We start from the raw sequence: 22177 nt of genomic DNA, 5'->3' as shown, positions 1-22177 counted from the left end.
TTAAAGTTTTAATTTTCATAATTAAAATAACTACTAACCTACATTCCATCTTAGTTTGCTATTTTAAACTAGCTTTAGCCATAACCCACTACTCCTGGTTTGAAATAACCTTGTATTTAAAAAGAGCTCAGTTTTTCCCCCTTCATACACCCGGCAGGTGTCAGTTGGAGGCCTTCGCTAACAGAGTTGGTTGCTAGTTAGTTAGCTTAGTTTAGCCAACTAACGTTAAACCACGATATATAGACCCGACTGAGGGTAATAATTCTTATACCTATTTCTCGATTTGTTTTAAAGGCTTACATGGTGTCATATCGCGGTCGGGATGTCCACAGGAAGCCCCTGGTCGGGTGTTTTTGGGGTTGTTAGCGGGGATGGGACAGCTCTCATCCACCCACAGGATGTTGTTGCTTGAAACGTGGTCGCTGCTATTGTTGGTGTATCTGTGCATTAGAGGCAGGAGTTTTACTGCTTGTCCCATTATAATGTTGATGTCACTTGTTATCAGGCCTTGGGGAATTAGCTTGCTTGTTCATATGAGGCTGGAATCGGAAATATTATGATGACTAAGTTAACTATTTGGACTGGTTTAGATGGTTGTCTTTAGTTTTGGTCTTGAAGCAGGCAAATATGTCATCTGTCAACAGCTCTTGGAAAGTTGTCATTCGTCTTGATCAGTTTACATGTGAGGTTGATTTAGGAGGTAGGATGCAGATTATAATTTAGGATGAACTGTCATTAGGTCTGTTTACTGAGTTATGGCTGTTAGTTAACTACTTGGAGATAAATCCTAAGGCAAGATATGGGCAGATATTGCTTTTTAAGACCAACTGTCCAATAACTGATTTAAACAAATGTTTTGTTTTATCACTTTATTTATTTATTTGTTTATTTGTTAATTATTAGTTATATTGTTATTTGTGGAGCAGTTATTTTGAAATACAAAATATCTATATAAATGTCGAATTCATGTATTTTTTTTTTTCGGTTTTCTGTCTAATTGTTAAAGGGCCCCTATTATGAATTTTTGAAAATGACCTTTCATGTAGTGTGTAACAGCTCTAAGTGAATGAAAACATCCTGCACATTTTTAAATCTGAAAGTGCACCTTATATAAAGTTATTGTCTTTCAAAAGTAAGAGTCGACTGACTGAGTCAGTGAAAAGCCGTTTCGTTGTGACGTCAAGACGAAACGTTAGCATATTGCCCGCCCACTTATTGCCAAGCAGACATAAGGGAAAACTTGAAACCCCTCAAACTGGCAGCTGATTCCTGTGGATACTGGATAGCATCATGTCGAGAAGATGCTGTGCTCTACAATGTGACGGTAAAGCCAGCTTTTTTCACTGCCCAAGGACTAGGGCTGGGCGGTATATCGAGTTTGTACAATATATCGATATTTTTTTTCCCCACGATATGGAATGAGGCAATACCGTTTGTATCGATACAGTAGTTTGATACGAGCACATCTGAAAAATAGTGGAGTACGCAGTGTGAGCTCCTGCAGTGAAAGAACAGTACAATTTGTCCTAAACATGACACAAGCTTATTAAGCGCTTCAAAATAACTGGTAAGATAGTTAACAAGTTTAAAGCAGCTTGCCCTGTCAGATGCTCGGACAGATAGCCTACTGTTAGTGACTGAAAGATAAATACTGGCGCTGTTTAATGCGTTTGAGACGTGGTGCTTTCCTCAGTGCTTAACTTACATTTCACAGGTATATTCTCCATCTGTAATTGTTCAAACAAATCAAACAAATATGTCCATTTCACTGTCAGGAGAGGACGAGCTTCTGCAAATGAATCTCTGCTAAAATTCAAGCTTCCGTTAATGAGCGACGCCGCGCGCAAAACAGACGAGCACAATACAACAGTAGTGCAATAATTCTGACTAAAATACATATTACTTAAATATTTGTTGTGGGAGACAATAAATGTGCCATATTTGGAATTTTAAATCTACAAGTATATGTTTATGGAAGGGACCATTATAATGGGGTAATCAAATGCAGGCTAATATAATTAGTTTGTGCTTTTGTTTTTATTTTCATTTTTAGTTTAGCCTTTAGTCATTTTTAAAAACAAAAGCATTATTTTTGTTTTTAGTTTGTAATGTTACAAAGTTAGAATGTAATGTGATTTTAACCACCTTTTTGCACATAATATATTGCATAGCCTACAATACATTCCCTATTTGTTTCCATATCCTTCAATATCATTTTTTGGATATCATTGAGCTGAAATAAAAAATTTAAAAATAAATAAATACATTTTCTTTATCCAAATAGAAAAACGTAGAAAGTACCGAGATATATATCGTATATCGCCATTTAACCAAAAAATACCGAGATATGATTTTTTGGCCATATCGCCCAGCCCTACCAAGGACGAGCATGTGAAGAATCACGATACCACAGTAGTATGATCCTAAACTTTTGCTGTGCTCCCTTTATTTTACTGACGGCTGCTTCTCAAATCTCGTAGTTCAATGCAGGATTCGTAAACCGCTTACTCTTGAAAGATGGTGTTCAAATTACTTAGTTTTGAGTTTTATATTGTGTAGGTCTCCTGCTAACTGGTTAACTCACATTATTACTGTCTTACTGAAATACTTCTGCTAATCCGCCGCACTATTACCTAAAACTGAAAGATTAAGCATGAAGTAAGTTTTGTTTTACCAACATTTATGTTACATCAGTCATTCACGCTAGAGCTCGGCTAATGTATACATTGTATACATGCAATGTTATTGATACAGTTTCCACGTGTTCACCGCAATATATTATAAAAATACTCGGTAAATAAATTATTACAAGTAAAATAATCGTTTTTTTGATGGACATGCACTTGTTAATGCTGATGGTGAGGAATTACAGTTGCAACATCTCATAATTTACCTCAAACTAAGTAGTGTATCACTGAGAAACGTCCTGATCGAGTCGTCCTTGCGATGGAGGTTCAGGTTGAATAACTAGTTCTTCAAATGTTTTATCATCGCGCTTGCATTGATATGGTTAAATCGACGTCATTGTTCATTAGTGTGTTTAGTTTACGGTGTAGGAAGCCTCAGGACATGCAGAGCTGATGTTGTTATGGCAATGGGCGTTTTTGTTTGACGCAAACGCTGTACGTGGTTAACCAAATCACAACAGACTGAGCTGTCTGGCCAATCAAAGCAGAGTAGCTCGCAGAAAGGAGGGATTTAGAGAGATTGGTTAATCTGACGAGTCGTTTGAGAATCATTGAAAATGTGGTGATGTACAAATGTATATTATGAGAAAATTAAACATTTTTTTTACCTTTGATGCATGTAAACCTGTTGTTGGAGACTCCAAAACAAGATTAGGAAACTTTAAAATAGCATAATAGGGACACTTTAAGATGCACATTTTTCACCTGAGTTTGAATGGGATAAAAATAGTTTGTTAGAGAGCATTTACTACTATAAATAACCATCAATAAGTTTTGACTTCTAACTGTTTAGAAATAAATCAAAAGATTTGCGTTGTGTCCATTTCAAGTAATAAAACTTTGAAGTGAATACAATTTATTATATACATTTTAGATTGAATCAGGAGAGAGAAAATAGTTTTGCACAGTTACAGTGTCTAGTGTTGATATGGGAAGTTGTTTTATTTGTTTAGTGTGTTTACCACTCTAAAATTATTGCCTCATTTTGATGCCAACAGAACACTCTATTTGCTGTCATTACTAAATCATAAATAACTTTTTATATAAACATTTTTTTAAGATGATATAATGGTCAACAAGTAGATGTATTTTGGGTAAATTTCTCCCCTCTGTTTTTTTGTTTTCCCCAAAACATGAACTTTTTGTCAAGTTGATTAGTATGTTGTCAGCAATATGTTCATCTCTGTAAAGGTGTTAGGCTAGTTAATAACAACATTAAACATTGTGATTTTGGTTTAACAGTGAATTCTTTGAGAGGACCATTCTGTGTAACAGCCTGGTGTGGAGCTGTGCGGTGACAGGGAAGCCTGGCTTGACCTACCAGGAGGCTCTGGACAGCGAGAGGAAAGCCAGACTCAATCTTCAGAACTTTTCCAATGCCCTGGTCATCCCCATCCTGCACTTGGCAGCACTTACGCACCGCTCACGCCTGCATGAGATATGTGATGATGTGTACGCTTATGTTAAAGACCGCTTCTTTCCCGGAGAGATAGTGGATGTTGTCAGTCGCTCTGGTACCAGGTGAGATATTGTTGTTACTCATAACTCATCAACATGAATCACAGCCAAACACGTCCGCCGGCCAAACATAAAAACAATAGGAAAAACACTGCAATGGAATGCAAAAACCTGTAAAGAACTACTGTATGTTTGATATTTCATGTTTGCATGATGGTGACAGACTGAAAGGTGCTGTTATTTTCTGATTTTAAAAAGCATTTGCTGTTAAAAATAGCCTATTATTGGTGTTATTTATTACTTTTTGGCTAAGAAATATTTAGCTTTTTTATTATTGATATTTATATATATATATATATATAAGGGCTGGGCGATATGGCCAAAAAAAATTATCACGATAATTGTTTTATATCAGTCAATATCGATAATTATCACGGTAAATGTCAAATTTTTATTCTTTCAAGTTTAAAGGCAGATTTTTGTGAAATTTGTACCAGAGCGTTAATTGTGGTTTTAAACAACTCTTTATTGTCAGAACATTTCACATATCTCAGGTAGAACATTCAAACATTTATATTTTTTCCTTAACAAAATAAATATCTTAATAGAAAAATTAATTTCTTAGTTTCTGTATGTGCTAATTGTTTCAAGTCTTGAAACAGGTTTGTGTTGCCTGACTTTAATATTACATGTTTTGTCTCGAAACGCATATTTGACAGCATGTTGACAGTAGTATTAGCTTGAGTTAGGAGGATGCAGATTTACTATGTTAAATTTATGTTCATTAACAAAAACAGTACCATCTGTTAATTTTTTTTTAACGACCTCAATTTTATTTGATAAAATGTGATATTCTGACTTAGAGTTTTATTAAAATTAACCATTGGTCATCCACTATCATGCATTTAGATCATGATAACCACAGATAAAACCAGGCATAGCCTATAGCACCTCACTATCATGGCAAAATGTAACTTAATGGTTTCTATGGTATTTGTATGAAAAACAGTAGCCTAAATACATTATTAAATACTGTTATTATATTCCATTAGTCCTTTAATACATTGTCTACATTAGAGCCCGACCGATATATCGGCGGGCCGATAGTATCGGCCGATTTTAGGCATTTTCCTAACTATCGGTATCGGCATTTATAATGGCCGATAAATGAATATTTTAAAAAATGCGGTGTGGTGATTCATGTAAGGGTGCGCTGCCAATAAAGCACCTAAAAGCTGTCACAAGAACTGGCAAAAGTAATGATTATGAATACAACAAATATAGCAAGGAGACATTTTAATTGTTTATTAATAAACTAGTGTTTTCAGTCAGTGTCAGCCAAAGATGAAGTTGACGATGCTGACTCGCGATCTTCAGTGAACGCGTGAAAGAGAGAAATGCACATTTCATACGATTACATGAGTCTGTCTGTCTTTCGTTTTGAATTGTTCTGTTTAAAAGTAGACATTTCAATATAGATATATTTCAATTCTCAGGTCTATACGCTGAGTTTCGGTTCATGAGACGAGCTCCGGTTCACCTGCAGGCGCCTCCGTGTCGAGATTATCTATCGTCTGCTATATTTACTTCTTATAAATTAAATGCAGGCAAATGGTTGATGAAACATTGATTAAAATTAAGATACAATTAAGACAAAACGAAATTCACTTTGAAACTAAAGGTTTTGTGCTTTCTGTTTGATGTCTATGTGAAAGTTTCAAAGCATTAGTGCCGCTTTCAGAGCGCTCACGTCCGTAGTGCTGAACTGTCGCGTCTGTAACATTGTTTTTTCCTCATAAATGCGAACACGAAAAATAAAATAAAATAAAATGAATATTTTATGTAGCCTGTGGAGACTGAGAGCCAACCCTTCTTCATCCGGTGGGTAGTAGCCTACTTGTGATTTGCGCAGTGTAATTCACAGAATTGATTTCTCTGCTACAAGCCTCTGTCACGTATTGTGTGAGCTTGTGACTATTGCAAGCGCGCAGCTGAGAAGTCCTGATTATATTGTCTGCTATATTTAGGCCTACTTCTTATTTATTAAGGCAATTGGTTGATGAAACATTGATTAAAATGCGTGGCGTGAGCGATCTCCGACAGTAAACTGATTCTGCTTTGTCTCGGGTAAACAGCTGTTGCGACGCGAGCAATAACGGCCGTGTAGACACCGTGTTAAAGCTCATTCTGCCTGATAACGCTACGTTACAACATCAAGCAATATTCCAAAAATGTATATAATTATAACACTTTATATAGGGCCATTTTGCATTAAGAGTAGCCTAGTTTCACGTTTAGTACATTTTGCTTACTAATTATTTAAAATAGTATAAAAGTACTGTACATGTAATTAAAAACGTTTTCATTATGATTTATTAATTTTACTTTAGTAAAAAGATCTGAGTTCTTCCTCCACTGGTAGAGATTAGAGGAATTAAGAGTAAAAATAGAAGATAATAAGGTTTTGTCAGTGACACTTTTTATATATTTATTGATAAAAGTTATGACTAAATTAAAAGACAAAGTCGTTAGTGAAGATTATGCAACAGTATTTAGAATATAATAGAATAGAATATAATATAACATGCAATGCAAACTAGTTTGGTTACAGCTCAGCTGTATAATTCTCATTCTATCATTCCCCCTGCCTCCATTACATATCTGTCACACAAGTGTATGATTACCACATTTGAGTGATCATTGCAAAACTTGTTTATAAAATATATTTATTCTGTTTATAGCTCATGTGTAAAGTACCCATCAAAAGTTTGTACACACCAATAGGAAAGTGTCCAAACTTTTGACTGGTATACTGTACTATAATACACAAATAATATTGCTACTGTATTATAATGTACACATAAATAATATCGGCCGATATATCGGTATCGGGCTTTTTTTACTCCCTAATGTCGGTATCGGCATCGGCCCCCAAAAATCCATATCGGTCGGGCTCTAGTCTACATTCATAATATAATACAATTCAATATGTATATCCCACATTTCATGGCGCAGTTAATATTACTAGGCTAACGTTACAGTAAATCCATGGTAAATGATGGGAATTTGTAGACGGAAAAGCCTTCTGAAAAGTATCGTTGCGCTGCGCACAGTGTTTCTCCTGTTTGTCAGTGCTGTTTCATCTGCCTTTTAAGCTGGTTTAAATCACTGAGACATTTGTAGGGCTGCAACTAACGATTATTTTGATAATCGATTAATCGGACGATTATTTTTTCGATTAATCGAATAGAAATTAAATTCGATTTTTTTTTTATTATAACTAAATAAAACCGTAAATCAGGGTATTTATGTGTAAAAGTGTACTTTAAAAAGTGCAAAAGCCACACATTGAGTTTTACTAATATCAATATTTGCATTGTTTTTAATGATAATTGCTGATGGCAAGTTGACAAACATGATTATTGTTAAAAAAATGATATCCAACATATTATGTTTTAACACAATTTTTGTTAAAACAAATTTACACAGACATGTTGTTCAGATGTGAATATCTGAACTAAAAACAAACTAAAAACATCTAAAATATATAATTCATTTAATTTTTATTTAAAATTAATTATATATAAGGAATATAAGGATAAAGAATATAATATATATTATATATATATATAATATATAAAAGAATATAATATAAGGATAAATTGATTAAATAAATATAGAAAGACTGAAAACAATTGTGTGAATGTAGAGCCGCAGTAGATCGCGTTTGAAAAACAATTAAAACTTAGTAGACAAATGCTATAAAAAGAGAACGGAATGGAGGTAACGTTACCCAGCAAGCTAACAGGCTTGAGTAAAGGACAGGAGAAATTATGCATTAGTGCACAAGCATTCGCTGAAAACCACTGAGTACAGTGACTAAAAAACAATATTTTACTGCTGCTGTTATTAACTGCCTTTGTATTTAATGCTTCACTTTGTAAACACCGTTTTAATTTAACCTATTTCTGCGGTAGCGCTATTTTAATCCATCACTTACGTTGCGAGCGAACTGATTGCACAACCTGATGCTCGAGACAAAATACAGACATCCCGGAAGTCCCGGGAGTCTCCCGCATATTGATTGCGGCTCCCTGATGCCCGCGAATTAGTTCAAACTCCCGAAATCTAGAGCGCGCAAGCAAGAGCGCGCATGCGAGACAGAAGAGACTGCTCCAAACCGTGTAGCGCGCGCGCTCGGCAGAGCGCCTGAGGGAGAGAGACCTTGCGTGTGTGTGCGTACCAGTAAACGCTCCCCGTGACGTAAGCAGACCAACTAATCGATAATGACATTCGTTGACAACGATTTTCATAATCGATTATAATCGATTTTATCGATTAGTTGTTGCAGCCCTAGACATTTGTGTTCTTCGCTGAATTCAAGCGCTTCTCTCTGGATCTCGTGATCGAGACCGATCAGAGTAAACGCATCTGCTCTAGTGAGCTTGCGCTGCACTGCCGTTTGGACTTTGAGCCGAGTGGATAAATGGTCAGTGTGGCGCACGGTTCAAATGAGTTTCGTTCCGCTTTTGCCGCATAAACATTATCGAACATTTATCGAACTCTTGATATCGTTTTATCGAGAGAAAATTATATTGTGATAATTATCGTTATCGTTTTATTGACCAGCCCTAATATATATATATATATATATATATATATATATATAAATAATATTATTATTTTTATTATTATTATTTCTGAGTATATAGGATAGGTTTAAGATAAGTTTGTACAGTATGTACCTTCATATTTCATGCATTTTTTTCTGCAAAGATGTGTGCTCACAGCAAGCAGATACTGGGCAGTAATTAGCAAACGTTTTGAAGAGAAATGAAAACCATTACAACAGATGTTGACCCCAAAAGGGTCACATTGGAGCCTTCTGAATCGTAATCGAATAGAATTCTGAGGTGCATGGAGATCCCTAGTCCATTTACTAATTTTGATAATGGTTAAATCTGTCTTTTGAATTGCAAAATAATTTAATGACAACAGTTGACTTCAGTGTTTTGTTTTTACTGGAAAAAAACAACCATTATGCAGATGAGCCACAATTGTGTTGAAAAGAAAGTATGTGAATGGTGATGAACAATAGCCCTGTATAAAGTACTGTTTAGAACAGACCATGGCCTAATAGAAGAGAAACACCCAGATGTCAGTATGTCTCCACCCTCACCTGCCTCCTCTGGACAAAGCGTATTTGGAGCTCTATATGACTTTGCCAGCTCTGTATGCAGTACATTATCAAGTCTTAGAAAATAAATATGCCAACCTTGCACAATTATCAGTCCAGAGATAATAACATGGACTGCGCTGTATGCCTGATCCTGAATGGAAACTTGCTTGTAAAAGGAAAGTGTATCGGAGCTCTGTCCTTTAGGAAAGGATCAGAGTCAGCCATCACGAGCTGACCTTGCTATTTGGAGATAACATAAAGTGAATGGGTGGAGCTAAGAGAATCCTTCCGATTGGATGAACTGGTGCAAGGCCCAGACATCATCAGAGCTTGCAGATACAACCAGACGTGAGGCAGCTTTGAGCCCCACTGGTAGACAGCGGGTGGAGGGGGATTTTTTTTTTTTGGAAGATAAGTAGGAAGACTGCTTTCTGTGTCTGGCTGAGTCTTGCTTTCTCATCCAGTCAGTCAAATAGATAACACCCAATCCTGTATTGGTGGTTGTTGGTGAAGTTTATATATTCTAGATTGAAAGTGGCTGGTCTTGAAAAAAATGCTATATTGCTTTGCAATTAGTGATGTGTTCTCTAGATTTAGGATAATTATAATTTACAGCTGTTTTCACATAGTAAGAAAGAAGGAAATATATAAATGGCTATTTTGGGAGTGATGGAGCCTCAAATTTTTAAACATTTCTTTATGAACCACTCTTTGAAGGTTATTAACTTTTTATCTGTACCTACTTTTTGTAGTAGAATTTTGAGGTAGAATTCTGGTTCTCAGGCTAAGGCTAACATTTTGTCCCTTTCCAATCTAGTTCTTTTTCAGGTCACTTGGTTTACACTTAATTTCACAGTTCATTAGGACTTAAAATTTGCATGCAGATTTGTTTATTTATTGTAATGTTTCCGTATTCAGCAGGCAACCCTGCAAAATATTAGAAGTTACTCCTCCCCATTCCAATGGCACAGTCAACGGCCATGTCAAACATCGCATAGAGGGTGATTCAATTGTGATCAGCGACAGTGATGAAGAGCCAACAGTCACTTCTCCCAAAACACCATCTAGTGGGTAGGTGTTTAGAAATACCTTTCTATTAAATGCTTCATACGTGTATCCTTGAATTCATTTTTAAATAAATTGTGTGTTTTATGCTTTCTCTAAAGCAAGAAGAAGAAACCCACCAGTCCATCTTCATTTAAATACAGAGTTCAACCTGTCAGCCCAGAGGGTTGTGAACCATTAGTTACAAAAGCTGCTCAGATTAAGTGAGTTACACTAGAGATAGAAACTAGAGATAGATTCATTAATAAACTCTGGTTGTTACTCTTGCTTGTAACTCAGATTGTAAAGTCGTTCAAAAAAATGACTTGCAATTTTTTTCTCCTTGCTGTTCCATCCTATAGTCGTAAGAAGAACATTTTTAGTCGAGACAGATTGAAGCTGCTTCTTAAACAGCACTGTGAACTAATGAACGGGACCGTCAGACTGAAGGTAAAATCAAAATGTAGTACATTTTTTGGACTACAGTTGTCCAGTTTGCCTGATTTAATTATTTCAATTTTAATCTTTCTCTCTCTGGTTGCTGTTATTCTTTCCAGCCATCTACAGTTGTAAAATATAAGTTAGCTGAACACGATTTCTCCCACTTCTTCCCGGACGAGCCCCCAGTGTTTGCCTTCAGTCCACCAGGGAAAGGGAGAGGTCACCGTCCAAATGATGCCTCTCCAACAGAGGTTTGTCGTCTTGTCTGCTTACATGTGTGTTTACAATTAGATATTTTTCTAGGCCATCTTGATTCAGGCTATTACAAGCATGACATGTTATTAAAAAAACTGTGTAGTGTAAAGTTCTGGACATATGCAGTTTTAAATAGTGTTTCTCTAAAGAGTATTTGTTTTCTAATTTTAGATGAATTATGTTGAGGAGAAGTTAAAATTGATGCAGCAGAAAGAACAAATGATGGCCATGGGTAAGTTTAAAATGCAAAATACATGTTACACATGAAAATGTATCTAGTAGTAATGAGGGAAACGACTTGAATTCCAAGAAAAAATTTTTCGCATATGTTCCTGAAATTGAATGTGTGCAACCTCAAAATATTTTTGGGAGCATTTGTGCGAATGAAAATAATTGTTTTAATCGTTTTTATTTCTCTACAAAACGTTTGCTAATTACTACTGCACAGTATGTGCCTGCTCTAAAGCCACTGTAAAGCTGTTTAAAGCGCTTTATAAATGAACATGACTTGACTTGACTTGCTGTGAGCTGATAACAGTGGCCGGTCTACCGTTCTATCACATAACCAATTACAATTCATCTTTATGTTCTTAAATTTAATGGCAATTTTAGGTTGGTTAATATTAGCCGTAAATCACTTTCACGTCGCTCCGTTGTCACGTGACACAGCTAACTAGTGTGCAAAATGTAAAGAGCTGAAGAGAGACGATAAAAAGAACACAGAGATTTATTTTGTACGCCGCCTAAAGTTACAGATAATGTAACTCCTGAGGTTGGTGATGTCGATCATGTGGTGAATGTGGATCCACCAGTGGAAAAGAAGGCTTACAGTTTTTGGAGAGAGTAGCTGAAATAATTTGAGTGGCACTGCTATGAAAATGGCCCATGCACTGAATTCACTGTAAAGCCTGTGGGACTGAGGTTGCAGGTAACACTGCGTTTGCTACTAAATCCACACTAGAGATGCATGGATCAGTTCTAACGTCACCTCCAAATCATCCACCCAAACCATATGATTTTCTCCGATTTAGAAATCTGCACCCGACCGTCGCGTTACAGTTGTTCTAATGTACAGATTGTCTCAATGTTTGCAGGGTTCCCTATTAGCACTGAGTTTAAATCCAAAATATTGGCATATAGGTTCTTTTACATTTGGCTTTGAAGCCAAATCTTCCGCCATCGTCTTTGTCAGTCAGCTACAGTCAGCTCGCCCTACTCTTGTCATGTGATCGGTTACATCTGAAATCTTCTCCTACTAATCTAGGCTGCGACTCTTATTTGGCTCACTCTAAATTGAGCAGACACAATCTGTTTTTAATTTTAGTATCTGTTCTCTAACTGAACTAAATTATTTTTATTACTATAAAAAAATCTAAATGGTGTAACACCGGGTATTTTATATATATATATATATATATATATATATATATATATATATATTAGGGCTGGGTATCGAGTTTATCTAAGTACCGACCAAATTGCCTCAAGTATTGAAACTTCTTTTTTTTCGGTACCAAATTTCGATACCTAAGTGGTTCATCTCGTCAACGTCAGTGAAACAATAAGTATGCAACATGATTGGCTGTGGCGGAAAAACGCTAGTTTATGCGGTTGCCTAGAGACCTGGCTCATCTCACGTGAGGCTTTAGTGTGTGAGTGTAAGGCCGCGTGTCCACCAAAGCGTTTTTAAGCTGTGGGCGCTTGAGAGCGCTTTGGCAGCGCGTTTTTTCAGTTGAGATTATTTATTGCTATGATACAGAATATCCGCAGCACAGTTTACTTGTAACTAATTTCGCAGATAATTTGTTTCATACTGAAAATTTATTTTTCATCCATTTTGTTCGGTTTGCTCTGCTGGTTGACGTCGTGGTACAGAAAAAATGTTGTGGCAGTTTGTCTGTGTTGTATTTATCCCGCCCCTCCTCCACTGTGATTGGACGGCTGTGTAAAAAGTGACTGTGATGAGTGCTGTCTTTTACCCAAAGTTGAACATTCTTCAACTCTTGGCGACCTGTAAAAAACGCAGAGCGCTCAGCTCTTCAGCGTGAAAAAAATGCTTAGTGCCTCGTTACACTCATGGCGCTTAAAAAACGTGGCACCCCCATTGAAAACATTTGGAAAAATACGCCAGCTGCGTGAAAAAAAACCCTTTGGTGGACACACGGCCTTAGCGTCCCAACCCAGATAGATAGAAAATATGTGGAAAAGATCAGTGTACCTACCTATGTACCAGACTTGATGCCAGAAGCACACGATGCAATATTTTTGACAAGATAATTGCAGCCAAGACCGGCAACACTAATGTTCTACTTGAGAGTAGAACATTTATCCGTCTTCGACTACAAGAATTGGAGCGCGTTACAAATGAACTGAAACTCTGTGAACTGAAGCGTATAAGATACTTGCCTCACAGACATGAGAAATAGGCCTATAGACCAGTGGTTTTCAAACCCAGGGTCGCGAGAACTAAAAAATGGGTCGCCAGTGATTTATAAAAAAAAAAAAAATTCCGTTTTCTAATAATAGCTTTGATTAGAAGTACAGTAAAAAAAAAAACACGATGGCACTCGTTCGCTCCATCCGCAACAAACACGTTCGCTCCATCGACAGCAACACACAAACACTCGTCGTTCCTCCGCAACACACTCTCGTTCGCTCCATTGGCAGCAATAAACACATTTCAGATCAATACTTGTTTTCCTTAAAATTGTAATTAACACTAACTTTATTCTCATTTGAAATACAAATACACTCACAAATACACCATTCCAGGCTGCCGAAATAAAATATGATAATAAAATAGTTAACCTAATATAAAATCACACTGCTCTGTTTAAATAGCAGTAGTACAATTCGTACCATTCAGCGTAAGCACCGCTCAACTGTGATGTTTCCAAGCACATTTTGCGTATGTGAAAAGGATGATTTTTTTTCCCTGTCGATATTGCAACGTGAGTGAAGGTGCTACAAAGCCTATAATAAAGAATAGTTTACCATCAAATACATCGCGAATGTTGAAACATTTTGATTCTAATGAGAGCGTGACGTGAGCATAATGCCCCTTACTTTTACTTTCGCTTTAAATTATTTAGTTTTGGCTAGTTTATAGTTATTTTTTTTAATTCTCGTTCTGTTCTGAATATTACATTTAAAGAGTTTGCTGTGGAATATGTTTTGTGTATTTTTTAAGCATGCAGCAAACGATAGGCTATTAATTGGTTAAAATTCCTGTATGTAGGCCTATAGCTTGATCAAATTATTTCAGAATCGACTTTGCGTTGCAATCGCGTCAAGGTTTAGCAAGTGCACGTGCATCATCGAAAGTGGTTAAAGTGCTGATCTGATTTTTTTTCTGCGCACAAGCCTATTGGTCGCGTCAAAAAAAGAAGAAAAAAAGGGAACCTCTTGAAAAAGTTTAAAAACCACAGCTATAGACGGTCAAAATGTGTTTACTTTTAAACAAAACAATTAGAAATAAATAGTTTATGTAATCCATATAGGCGCGTGCGTGTTCACTACTGCAGGAATGACGAGTCAGCATCGCCATATTCATCTTTGCAGCCATCACACTCAGAAAACACTTGTTTATTAATAAACAATTAAAATATCTCCTTGCTATTTTTTTCCCCAACACATACATAATCATTAGGCTACTTTTGCCAGTGCTTTGCGGCAAGCTTTGTGTGCTGAGCGCGAGGCATATATCCCGCATATATTTTTTTAGGTAATGTAATATTGTTAAAACGGATTTCATAAAATTGGTATTGAAAAAAGTATCGTTCAGGAACCGGTATCGAAGTCAAGTTATTGATATCGGTATCTGAAAATTGTTACGATACCCAGCTCCAGGGCTCGACATTAAGCCTTTTCATGTGCTTGTTCTTGGGACAAGTAAATTTGTCATTCACTTGTCTGGATTTTTTTTTTTCTTCGTGTGTTAATTTATTCTGAAGCAATATTCTCATCAGTGTTCAATCAGCTTTGATATTTAAATCGGCATATTGTAATATCTGCACCTTTAAAGGGCATCTCCTCCCCCAATCTTATTAAATGTATGCTTCATCTTTCATTTTAAATTCCTAAATTTGATCAATAAATTCAATTATTTAGAATAATAAGACACTATAGCGCTGTTACCCTAGGTAGGGCTCATCAAATTAAACCATAATAATAATGTTATGAAATTGATTTAAATATACAAATACATAACACTAAACCGCCAGTAGGTGGTGGCAGGCGACCGTCTTAATGAGTGAGTCATTGATTCATTCAATCAAACGATTCGTTCAAACGGCTGATTCATTCTAGTATGAGACAGACGTTTATGAATGGGTCATTGAATCTTTGACTCAACCGATTCGTTCAAAATGCTGAATCATTCAGTGATGAAAACAGGTTAAGTGTTACTGTGAGATGTGCCGTGGTTCTGCTGTGATTTTTGTTAGGAACTATTTTCGCTGCTGAAACAGAACAAAAACAGGTAATATTGCATCTAAAATGTAAGTGACTTAATTTTAACTGTTTATTGAACTGTTGTAGGAAATCAATGTCACATTTTCAGTCGTGATGGTATTCAGGAAAAATAATTGAGGTTGCTTATTATGTTAAAAATATAAAAACTCCACATTTAGATTTTTTATAGGCAGTATGTTGTTAACTGAGTGTGTGTGTGTGCTACGCTCATTTGCTGTGTGTGTGCTACGCCGATTTCTCCTCGAGAGGCTGCGCGAGCGTCAACACCGCAACCTTACCGTCAGTAATAGCCTACATTATCCACAATCGATCACAACTTACAATAAATGTAATAAAATCAGAATCATTCTCTCGGTTTAGTGATGCCCTAGTTATTTGTTTATTTTTGTTATTGATGTTCTATTCAGACTACTTGTCCGGTCGGGCAAGTAAAATTCTCTTTTACTTGTCCCTTCAAAAAATACACTTGTCCCGGACAAGCGGACAAGCGTTAATGTCGAGCCCTGCCCAGCCCTAATATATATATACACACACACACACACACGTGTGTGTGTGTGTGTGTATATATATATATATTAGGGATGCACCGATACCGATACCAGTATCGGTATCGGGCCCGATACCAAGCTCATGTACTTGTACTCGTACTCGTAAAAATACCCCGATACCAAAGACCGATACCTCACGTATATCCTTAGCTTATATTTCTTAATTCTTATGAACACTCTTCCTGCAGTTATAGTGTTGCTAGATTTAATAATACACTCTAATATTTCACTTTACACTTTCGGCTGTGATTACATTGTTACTCAGTGTTATGTTAAACATTTGTTCTGTGATTTCTTTGGCACCTTATGACAAATTTGATTGTCTTGTTGTCTGTGATTTCTTTAGCACTTTGACAACTTTGTGACAGGCAGGTAAAAATTACATTCATTATGTCCTTGGTTTTGCCCTTTGGAGGTTATTGGACACTGTGAAATTTGGGCTTTGAAAATTTGTGATAAGCACAATAAGAATTATTTATTTTTTTAAGTTTATTTAAGTTGTTGAAAATAAAGATGCTGATTTGTTCATTAGTCTCATTGTGTTGTTCTTAGAAAATTGCCACATAAAACGAGAACCCCCCCAGTACAACAGGCATCGGTATCGGCGAGTACCAGGAAAAAAATATCGGTACTCGTACTCGACCCTTAAAAAGTGGTATCGGTGCATCCCTAATATATATATATATATATTAGTGCTGTCAAACGATTAAAATATTTAATCGCGATTAATCGCATTAATGTCATAGTTAACTCGTGATTAATCGCACATTTTTATCTATTCTAAATGTCTCTTGATTTCTTTTTGTTCATAATTTTTTCTCATTTTAATGCTCTTATCAACATGAAAAAAGTGGATTGCTTGCTTTATGCACATTTTTTTTTATTGATAACAACATAGGCAATACTGTGTTCAATTTCACACTAACATTCTCACTTGGAGCAAATAATTTCTTTGTAACACAATGTAACACTGTCCATCAATAAAAGGGTGAAAGAAATACTGACGAGGTACTGATATTGACGAGGGGGCGGAGAATTCGCATCAGCTGTGTGTGTGTGCTTGGCCATCATGAAGTGGTACTTCAGACTGGACGTGCTGCGATGATGATAGCTCAGTTCATAACGACAAAACACACAGATCACTTTGGTCTAGTCAATGGAACCATTTGCCAACTTTTTAAAAGTAAACTTTCCATTCAGAATCTTATTGGCATCCATTTCGGCGTCTCGCGCTCGTCATCCACTCAAAACGTAACGTTAACCTATTTGGCCGGCTCGCAAGCCCAAACAAGTGTGTGTGCGCGCGTGCCTGTTGTTTTGTTTCCGGTCTAGCTAGATCCACTTGCGCTTTGGTCGACGAAGCAAGAAAACATCCAAGCATGGCGCAAGCCCTTGAAATGAATGGGTTTCATAGCGCAGCGCCGCGCATGCCGCGTCCTGTTGCAAAAGCATGTGAAAAAAACGACAGAGTTTGCTAGACCAAAAAGACCGTTAATCTCGCGATAAAAAAATTAATCGCGTTAAAATGGTTTTGCGTTAACGCCGTTAATAACGTGTTTAACTGACAGCCCTAATATATATATATATATAGTACTACAAAGTAAAAAAAAAAGTTAATTTCGAGCCCTGAAATTTGCTGTTTCTTTACATGGCTTGCATAATCAAGAAAAATTCAAGAAAGAAAGAGAAGATCTAATAGGGTCCAAAAAGAAAGAAAAAGAGGACAAGGAAAAAAAGAAAGAGGAGATGAAGAGGATACTAGAAGAGGAGAAACAGAGGCGGAAAGAGGTGAAGGAACAAATGAAGATCGAGAAAGAGAGGGTGAGTTGGAAGAACTTTTTTTTTTTTTTTCTCAGTGCATATCGCAATCTCCAGTCCTGCTTTTTGGTCCTACATAAATTGTCTGTATATTATTCTTTTAAATGCTTATCTTTTGTTATATGCTATTAATTATTGTATCTGTTATACTTTTATAAGTTGTTTACTAAATCTGATTCCATAATCATCTCTTTGTGATGTGCTTCAGGAACGAGAGAAGCTAAAGGAGGAAAAGAAAAAATATGCAGAACGACTGAAGTTATGGAACAAACCTCGAGAGGACTTGGAGTGTGATGACCTAAAGGTAAGCATTCTTTCTGAGAACTCTGTGTTGGCACATACATAAACAGCAGACTAAACACTGTTTTTAAATTTGTCTTCAGGAGCTGCCAAAACCACTTCCAGTAAAGACACGTCTTCCTCCAGAGCTTTTTGGAGACGCTCTGATGGTTCTAGAGTTTCTGCATGCATTTGGAGATCTGTTTGACCTAAATGATGAGTTCCCTGATGGTGTAACACTTGGTAAGATATACTTACTGGCTGCTCATTAACACAATACACCATGGGATTGTTTGAATATTATATGTCTTTCTTGCTCACTGATAAATCTAGCCCGAGTGCCCTAATAATATTACAAATTTGCTTTTAATTAACTATGATTTTTTTTTTTTGTCAGAGCATAATAATTTTTGAATGTTCCTCATGAGGGTTGTTGCTGTTTACAGAGGTTCTGGAGGAGGCCGTAGTGGGCTGTGATCCTGAGGGTCCGCTCTGTGAATTGCTCTTCTTCTTTCTTTCGGCCATATTCCAGGCTCTGGCAGAGGAACAGGAGGAAGTGGCTAAGGACCAAGTGGCGGAAACGGACACCAAAGGTCAGACTGGCAGAGGTAACGACTTGCGGTCTTGTTCAGAATTGTGAAAATTTTATTTTGTCATATGAAGTCTAACAGACAGATATACTTAATGGATTTCAAGGTTGAAATTAAATCCCACTGTATACTCAATATTTGGGGAAAAATGTGCACTCAAATTACACTATTTATAGCATTCGCTTAGTCCAGTGTCAGTACTTTAAGTGCTAAATTGTAGCTAATTAGTTCACGGATATTGGTTTACGACTACTGGAAAGGTCAGGTGTTATGTTAGTTACCTTTAATACCATAGTGAGCCAGGTGTTTTTGATTGTTTTCATTCTCAGATCTGAGTGAAGCTTTGGAGGATGATGCTGACCCCACACAGTCTGCCATCAGCGCTGTGGCATCTCTTGCTGCTGCCTGGCCACAACTGCACCAAGGTCAGACAATTTGCCCTGAAATATGTTTGTACTGACAGTTATAATTTATAATTGCTGTAAATTCAAACATCTAGTGCACCTTCATGTTTCTTCCATTTGTCTGCACAGGCTGTAGTCTGAAGCAGTTGGATCTGGACAGCTGTACGCTCTCTGAGATTCTGAGGCTGCACATCTTGTCCTCGGGGGCAGACTGCAGCTCAACCAGTGCGAAGTTCCGCTACCAGAAACAGGGTGGGTTTGGCTCCACAGATGACCCCTGTGTGGAGCTGCGTCTGTCAAACCAGTTCCTACTCAAAAAGCTATCTTGCACTGCTGTCTATGACCTGCTGCCTGGTGAGTGTTTATTTATTTTAATTTTCATCCTTTGTGTTTGAATTTGTCTTTTTTTTTTTTTTTTTTTAATCAATATTATTCACTAAACAATAATATTTCCAAACAGTAGATGTTTGGGGAAAAAATTACAATGAGATGTTTCTTTTTTCTTTTCTTTTTTCATAACAAACGATCTAGAATTTCAAATCAAAATTTACCTGAATTAAAAAATGAATACATAAAACAAAGAAGCCAGTATGATGTAAAATGAGTAATAAAAAAAGTCAGCACGTGTATAACTTTGTAACAAATGTGTGTTCAGGAGAGAAACTGAAGATCCTCCATTCTCTGTGTGGGAAGCTGTTGACTTTGGTTTCCACAAGAGACTTTATAGAAGACAATGCCGACGAGCAGAGATCTGCCAAACAGGAACTGCGAGAACTTAAAGCTGAACAGCATCGCAGAGAGCGAGAGGAAGCTGCTGAGAGGTACAGCGTTACATAGAATTGCACCTACCTATCAGCACTAAAGATTTTTATGCTTAGAAATTAATAGTTCTTAGTAGTTGTTAATAGTCTCCATATTCCAGGGTTCGAAAAAGAAAAGAGGAGAAGCTGAGGGAACAGGAGCAGAAATTGAAAGAAAAACATGAAAAACTCAAAGAGGAGGCAAAAAATGGAGGCCATGTGGCAGGGTAAGCTGAACCAATAATCCATTCTCAATTCTCAATCCCTGGGTTTCGGGACACATCTTATATTCCAGTCCACATGCTTCATTAAGATTTCTGTTTGTTGGTTGTAGAGAAGAGATGGACACCAGCACAGAGAGTCAGGAAGGTCACGCTGAACAACACACAGATGATGAGGATCAACCAGCAAAATCTAAAAAAGGTACCTGCTCTTAAAATTATCACATCAGTTTACTTTCATAAGACACATTCTTGGTCTTGTTGTGATCAAATCTTTTCTCTTTCAATTAACTGATTATTGGTTTTTAGATCAAATGAGCAAAAACAAATTAATAAAACATTCAATTGGTGTGTGAAATGTAAAACCTAAAGAATAATGGTTGTTCACATGCTAATTCTGTAACGTATATTAATAGTATTCCTTTATTCTTTAAAATTTTCTAGGAAATAAAATAAATGGCAGCCCAAATCAGAAACAAGTTGGTGAGGTTGAAACGAAAGACAGTCTGAGCCCAGAGGAGTTACAGCAACAGCAGCTCAAAGAGAAAGAACTCCTGGAGCGCATTCAGAAGGCTATGGCCTGCACCTACATCCTACCTCTTGGCCGAGACCGCCTCTATCGCCGCTACTGGATTTTCCCTTCTGCCGGGGCACTGTTTGTTGAGGATGACTTCTTTGGCCTAACAGAGGACATGCTAGAGCCCCGCCCTACTCCTGAAGCCAAAATGGAAGAGCTTTTCTCAGCTGAGAGCGCTGTAAAGACAGATGCCACCACTGAGGAGCTGGTGCTGGTGCAGAACACCTCCCCCCCAGTTAACCGGGCCAATCAGTGGTACTTCTACAGCATGCCTGAGGAGCTGGAGCAGCTCATAGAGGCTCTGAACCCTCGTGGACACAGAGAGAGCGGCCTCAAAGAGACTCTGCTGCAGGAGAAGAAGCGAATCACTCAACTGATGGATAGCAATGCTGCTCAGCGTTACCGTCACTCAGGTACTGTGGGATTTTGGAGCCAGGTTGCTAGATGATGTTTTATTTAATTGTTTTAGGGCTGCACGATATATCAAAATTAGTGATGTCAATTTACACAAATATCCATGATCGATTGTCTTTTAAATTAACGATCAATAAGTCATTTAATCGTTGGCCTTAAAGGGTTAGTTCACCCAAAAATAAAAAATTCTGTCAGTAATTAGTAATTACTCGCCCTCATGTTGTTCCAACCCCGTAAGACTTTCGTTCATCTTCGGAAAACAAATTAAGATATTTTTGATGAAATCTGAGAGCTGGCTCACTCCTTCATAGGCTTCTAGGTAATTGCATCTGCCGGCTTAGAAAATTAGTAAAGACATCGTTAAAATAGTCTAAAGCCCTATTCGCACGGGATAAGTATTATCTGGTGACCTCTAGTCATTTGTAATAATTGCGGAGTTTGTCTGAGATCTTTATCCCGTTCGGCCATGTCTGTAATTTGTAAAGTAAAAATTCCCCCGCAAATTACCTACTATATTTCGCCGAACACCGAGGTCCTGTGATAATATTAGTCCCGTGCGAATCGACATCTCTGTGATTTGGCCGGATCGTATTTAATTTTTTTCCAGGTTTTTGTTTCATGTGCGCCTTTTTATCCATCTTTCGCGAAGAATGGAGGCTGGTTTGGAGTGTTTTGATAGTATTTTTGGTTCTGGGTCATATTGCTATACACAACTACACAATTTGCAGAAAGTCAAAGCTGAAAATCATCAGAAGAGCAAAAACAAAAAGAATGATTAGATGGAGTTGAATGACATGTATAGCAGCATGCGGTAAGGAACTTTACTCTGTTTATGTCATAATATATCATACAGCTAGACCTATAACGAAAATAAATGTCCAAGCAATAGCCTATGAAGTCATATTCGGGAGATAAGTCAGTAAATTTGAGTAAAATCACAGGCTTCGGTTATCCCGTGCGAATGCGCCACATGAAATTCAGATGTGGCG

At 37.1% G+C, this 22177-nt stretch overlaps 1 protein-coding gene across 7 annotated transcripts in view; it reads left to right on the top strand.

Annotated features, from left to right (window-relative positions):
* baz1a (bromodomain adjacent to zinc finger domain, 1A) overlaps positions 1–22177 on the top strand; it is a 39367-nt gene that overhangs the window by 690 nt on the left and 16500 nt on the right. For 2 of the 7 annotated variants that reach the window (XM_077238912.1, XM_077238911.1), the window contains exons 3-18: positions 3930–4208; positions 10243–10395; positions 10491–10592; positions 10731–10818; positions 10926–11060; positions 11236–11296; positions 17752–17906; positions 18112–18207; positions 18287–18425; positions 18629–18790; positions 19102–19197; positions 19306–19530; positions 19832–19997; positions 20099–20203; positions 20311–20399; positions 20642–21187. In XM_077238912.1, coding sequence (XP_077095027.1) covers positions 3930–4208; positions 10243–10395; positions 10491–10592; positions 10731–10818; positions 10926–11060; positions 11236–11296; positions 17752–17906; positions 18112–18207; positions 18287–18425; positions 18629–18790; positions 19102–19197; positions 19306–19530; positions 19832–19997; positions 20099–20203; positions 20311–20399; positions 20642–21187 — 2597 coding nt within the window. The remainder of the gene's footprint in view (positions 1–3929; positions 4209–10242; positions 10396–10490; positions 10593–10730; positions 10819–10925; positions 11061–11235; positions 11297–17751; positions 17907–18111; positions 18208–18286; positions 18426–18628; positions 18791–19101; positions 19198–19305; positions 19531–19831; positions 19998–20098; positions 20204–20310; positions 20400–20641; positions 21188–22177) is intronic. The other 5 variants (XM_077238915.1, XM_077238914.1, XM_077238918.1 and 2 more) reach the window with 3 other exon arrangements.

This window comes from Siphateles boraxobius, unplaced genomic scaffold (assembly GCF_051911475.1).
Source record: "Siphateles boraxobius isolate OS27281-9 unplaced genomic scaffold, OSU_SipBor_1 22, whole genome shotgun sequence".
Classification (NCBI taxonomy): domain Eukaryota; kingdom Metazoa; phylum Chordata; class Actinopteri; order Cypriniformes; family Leuciscidae; genus Siphateles; species Siphateles boraxobius.
This window is presented reverse-complemented; position numbering and strand designations above follow the sequence as displayed.